We start from the raw sequence: 5,589 nt of genomic DNA, 5'->3' as shown, positions 1-5,589 counted from the left end.
CACATATTTCACACATGCTCATTTAAGCGCGCTGGATGTTCCCTTCGCACCGGCTCTGTGAAGTGCAAAAATAAAATAAAATAAAAGATAAAATAAATGGGGGGAGAGAGGGGGGAAAGAGGCCGAATACAAGAAAAAGAGACGCTCCTCGCCGCGAGCCAATGGCTGCATCTCGCAGCTGCTTCTCCGGGAGCTCCGATTTCGCTTCCCTCAGGTCTCCCTGCTTGCCGCTCCCCTCCCACTCCCGCCTGGCGTATAAAAGCTCCAGCGAGCCTCCCGCGTGCCCTTTGCCTGCCGCCTCAGGACCGAAGGGAAGAGCAGCGGAAGGTAGCGGCGGTCGCTCCATCCGTGCGTTTTGACCTGCTTCTTCCTCGGAGAGGGTCCTCCTTTCCCCCAACTCTTTTCTAAGGAAACCCGAGGAATTTCCCAAGTCCTACTTCCTCTCCCTCAGGGAAACTTTTCCACCCAGAAACCATTTCCTTTCGGGAGTTTGGAATGGCAGCCTCCCGGGCTTGGCATTAAAAGGAAAAGCGGTCGAAAGGATCCCCTTTGAGCCAACCAGCGAATCAAAAGCTGAGAGAGACCCAGCCGCTGATTTTTGCTTTGCCGGAATGCTGAACATGGCGATGGGGACCGCTGGATCCCTCGCTCTCGTCTTGGGTTTAGCCGTCCAGTTCTTCCCTCCGGTCCAAGTCTCTGAGCAGGAATCCTATCAGTCGCCCCTTCCTGCAGGTAACTAACCTTGTTCTAGTTCTAAGGCCTCCGCCGAGTTCTCGGAGAGGGGCGGTATACAAATTATTGTTGTTGTTGTTGTTGTTGTTGTTGTTATTATTATTATTATTATTATTATTATTATTATTATTATTATTATTATTATTATTATTATTTATATGCGTGCTACAGAAGGGGAGATTGTTCCTGCCCTACCCTAGGCACATTGTCAGACAGATTTATGACAGGATGATTAATTTCTGGGACGTGGAACTTCGTTTTGTTCCCTAAGAAATGCTTGCCTCTCTTTGAACGAGATAAGTCCAACAGTGGATAAATGGATGAGAAGCTGAAGTCCCTTTGAGAGGTGGCTGGGTGGGGAATCCCAGATGTTGCCAAAGTTGATCTTAAAAGGTCTGGCTTTGCACCTTTGTATGGAGTTTAATTTCTGGGTTTTTTAAAAAAATGTTTTTTATTAAATTTCTTCTTTACATATATCAAACAAAAAAGACAATATAATACAAAAATATAAACATCACAAAATTAACAACAACAAACATTTAAAAATAATATATAAACTTATACTTTCTGGTTTTGTCAAAGAAGCAGTTTCGAAGTGTTTTTCCTCCTTGTGTTCAAGAGACCAAAGTCCTGTGGCCAATCTGGTCCCTTATAATGATGATCCAGGATTTCATCATTCCTATTTCACACACACCCCTTTCTTCTTGCTTCTCCATTTATATAGAACCTAAATAATTGGTAAATGCTCACCTAGATATAAACTGAAACAAGTGTTACTTGTTAAAGCCTGTGGTTTCTAAATCCATATATTCAGGATAAAGATGGTATTGATTAAAAAGAGATGTTAATGAAAGCGCCTTTCCAATATTAACTGCAGGTCACATCTTCCCTATCGAAGAATATTTTGAGGATTTTTAAAAATGGAAATTGTGTCTCGGAGGAAAATTTAAAAGAAATAGAGATGTACAAATGCAACTTTCTTTCATAAAGTTTATTTCAAGAGCGTCAGATTTTTAACTATGTTCTGTCAGAAAGATTTATAGTTGTTTTTAAAGCCTTCAAAGTTACAAGGGTGTCTTAGAAACAAAATTAAGGGAAGTAGAAGCCATTGTTTTTGAAAGAGATGTCATTCAAAGTCTTAACATGGAATCTGTAGATTCCCATACATTGTTTATTGAGAGTAATTTAAACACCAGCAGCTAGGTAGGGAGTGGGGAGGGGGAGGTTGTAACTTATCAAATGCACTTAAATGGCTGTCATGAAGAATTTCTTTTCACTCTGAGGATTCCAATTTCAGAACCCAAGTAGCAAAATGTAGAAACCCAGTTTAAACCTAAGAGAGAAATATTTTCTTTTTCTTAGTCAAAAAAGGAAATGCTGTTTTCTTGGCATCATTTCATTTGGTAACAGACTTGGCCTGAGGAGCAAGAATGGGGAAAATAATTTATTCAATTTAGTAACTGTTATTTTTATATCCTCCTGTTCCCCCAGCCAGTTTTCTCAAAACGGGATGAATTTGTGCCCCAGTCTTGCTCATATTCTGTTTCTTGGATCTTACAAAGTGCTTGTTTCTAAGAGCTGGAAAGCAGTAAGAAATTCAATCCCCAATGTGTAAAGCAGAAGAATAAAAACATGCATTTAAACCTGTTCAAAGAAAAGCACTTAAGACTTCCACTCAACTACGATAATGGGTTTAAAACACACATTTAGTTTGCCACATGTTTTTTTGCTTGGACCTGGAGTTAAATCAGACTTTTTTCATACTCTTACATGTATCTTGCCTTAACACTCAATCATTATAATAATGCACTTGGGGAAAGGGAATCCTCAGTCTGAGTATTGTATTGGCAGTTTTGTGTTAGCAAAAAGTTCAGAAGAGAAGGATTATGGGGTAGTAATTTCTGACAGTCTCAAAATGGGTGAACAGTGCGGTCAAGCCGTAGGGAAAGAAAGTAGAATGCTTGGCTGCATAGCTAGAGGTATAACAAGCAGGAAGAGGGAGATTGTGATCCTGCTGTATAGGGCGCCAGTGAGACCACATTTAGAAAACTGTGTTCAGTTCTGGAGACCTAACCTACAAAAAGATATTGATAAAATTGAATGGGTCCAAAGACGGGCTACAAAAATGGTGGAAGGTCTTAAGCATAAAATGTATCAGGAAAGACTTAATGAACTAAATCTGTATAGTCTGGAGGACAGAAGGGAAAGGGGAGACATGATCGAAACATTTAAATATGTTAAAGGGTTAAATAAGGTTCAGGAGAGAAGTGTCTTTAATAGGAAAGTGAACACAAGAACAAGGGGGCACTATCTGACATTAGTTCGGGGAAAGACCAGAAGCAATGTGAGAAAATATTATTTGACTGAAAGAGTAGTAGATGCTTGGAACAAACTTCCAGCAGATGTGGTTGGTAAATGCATAGTAATTGAATTTAGACATGCCTGGGATAAACATACATCCATCCTAAGATAAAATACAGGAAATAATATAAGGGCGGACTAGATGGACCATAAGGTCTTTTTCTGCCATCAATCTTCTATGTTTCTATAATGTTTAATCTCCAAGTGCTGCCGCTATGTTGGCTGAGGCAGACAGCATTCCCTTGGTACCATTTGCTAAGGGTCAAGGGAAAGAGAAGGTTTTGCCTTCTTTTTCTGCTCAAGATCCCCATGTACAATTGGTGGGCCACTGTGTGACACAGAATGCTGGACTCGATGGGCTTTGGCCGGATTCAGCATGGCTCTTCTTAGGTTCTTATCTCCATCCTTGATAATAATGCAAGAAACCTATACACAGGCATATACTTTGGGAAGATAAAAAATAATACAAACTAATATAAAGTAAGAAAAAGAAAAAACAGAAATCATCAATGAGAGTTAAATGCAAGAGGCATTTGTTTTTGACTAAATTCTTTTAATTTAGCAATAGCAGTAGCAATTAGATTTATATATCACTTCACAGGGCTTTACAGCCCCCTCTAAGCAGTTTATAGAGAGTAAGCATATTGCCCCCAACAATCTGGGTCTTCATTTTTTCGATCTTGGAAGGATGGAAGGCTGAGTCAACCTTGAGCCTACTGAGATTCGATCTGCCAAACTGGTGGCAGCTGGTGATCAGCAGAAGTATGTAGGCTGAAACTTGTTGCTTGTATCCTAAGATTTTTATTAATATTGATTGTTTCTTCATTGCTATTTGACCCCCTATGACAATCATTAAGTGTTGTACCACATGATTCTTGACAAATGTATCTTTTTCTTTTATGTACGCTGAGAGCATATGCACCAAGACAAATTCCTTGTGTGTCCAATCACACTTGGCCAATAAAATTCTACTCTACTCTACTCTATTCTATCTTGCGGTATTGCATTCTAACCACTGCACCAATTTGCCTATTAATATTTCAAATCCATTTAAAGGATCTCCCAGAACTAATACAAAGAAAATGTATTACTCTCTCCAGAGTCTAGAGCTACATTTAAATTAGCAAACAACTACCGGTACTAAAGAGAATGCTTTATTTTTTCATAATATGCTTAAAAGTGTAAGTAAGTTGTTTATTCTATACAAAGAACATGTGTGCAGAACAAGAAACTATCTTAAGATTAAAGGCTGTAATGGATACACTTTCTTCACCATAACTCCTATAGTTGATGACTTTCACTGAGGAATGGATATTCACATTTCAATTTAGACTTAAATGAGTCAACAAGATTATCATCATGAAATATTCTGCTCTGGCTCTAGAATGTGACCATGTGTTGCAGCCCGGCATGAAGGTATTATTTTGACATATTTTAATTTCCCCCCACCCCAAGCAGCCAGATATCATCTTAACATTTTAACATTTCACTATCAGGTATGTGAGAAGGGTAAATTTAATAATATTGGAAATAGACTAATTCTGCCTTTTTGGCCCAGAGTTAATTAATGTTCTGATTCATGTTCTATTGCATTGCTCATTTTGTGGAACTATTTATATTACTCTTTTTTGTTGAACAGACCAGATAGATCAATTTTTTAAAAATCAGATGACAGCTGTAAATATTATGCTTTGTATGGCCAAGTTTCATGCTGTAGCTTGTTGAGTTTGCTCAATGGAACTGGGATTCATTTTGAGCTATTCAAGTTCTAAGCTTATCTAAATCTATTGCCATGTGTTTTTTTTCCTACTAGTGATTTTCTTTTGGATGGTCAATGTTAAAAATCTGATCGTTGACTGACAGGGTTTCTGTTGACACAATGAAATACATTTTCCCAAAACAATAGTAATTCCAAAAAGACAAGTTGTTCTCTTCTAGATACTGGACAGGCAAAGCAGAACCAAAATACTGTACCAGTAATTCTTTTTGTTGGTTGGTTGGTCTGAAAACCATAAAAAGTTAACTCACAAACTGCCCCATGGTGAAAAGATGGCAAACTACACTGAGTCAGCATAGAACAGTGGCTCTGACTAGAGTGCAGCAGGCATGAAGAAAAAAGATCTACAGTTGCCAGGAATGAACTAAACCACGGAGGAATTATGAATGATAACAGGAAAGAAGAAAAAGAAAGTCCCTTGCATCGCTTAAATTTGGAGGGGGGAAAAAGTTTGGAAGACTGATTCCTCAGTGTTGAATTAAGTCCAACCATTAGGATATACAGTTTGCCTAGAATATAAGAAGGTATTCATTGGACAGAGGTATAATGTGTTTGCACATCAGTTTGTGTGTTCTGCTGGATAGAATTATATAAGCCATAGAAAGTCTTCACCATAGTACAAGACTTCACTATGAGTTAAATGATGTTTCCCTGGCAGTTCTGCAGCTTCTTGAAGAAGAGGGAGGCATCTTCTGTTCCAGTTAAATTTTGGGGTAGCC

At 38.6% G+C, this 5,589-nt stretch overlaps 1 protein-coding gene across 2 annotated transcripts in view; it reads left to right on the top strand.

Moving 5' to 3' along the window:
• The first annotated feature begins 10 nt into the window (after nt 1–10).
• The window catches only part of PLOD2 (procollagen-lysine,2-oxoglutarate 5-dioxygenase 2), an 82,310-nt gene continuing 76,731 nt past the window's right edge, over nt 11–5,589 (top strand). The window contains exon 1 of one of the 2 annotated variants that reach the window (XM_070753370.1): nt 11–732. In XM_070753370.1, coding sequence (XP_070609471.1) covers nt 612–732 — 121 coding nt within the window. In that variant the 5' untranslated portion in view covers nt 11–611. The remainder of the gene's footprint in view (nt 733–5,589) is intronic. The other variant, XM_070753369.1, reaches the window with a different exon arrangement.

Source organism: Erythrolamprus reginae, chromosome 5 (assembly GCF_031021105.1).
Source record: "Erythrolamprus reginae isolate rEryReg1 chromosome 5, rEryReg1.hap1, whole genome shotgun sequence".
Taxonomy (NCBI): Eukaryota; Metazoa; Chordata; class Lepidosauria; order Squamata; family Dipsadidae; genus Erythrolamprus; species Erythrolamprus reginae.
Note: the sequence above shows the minus strand (reverse complement) of the source record. Positions and strands in the feature narration are given on the sequence as shown.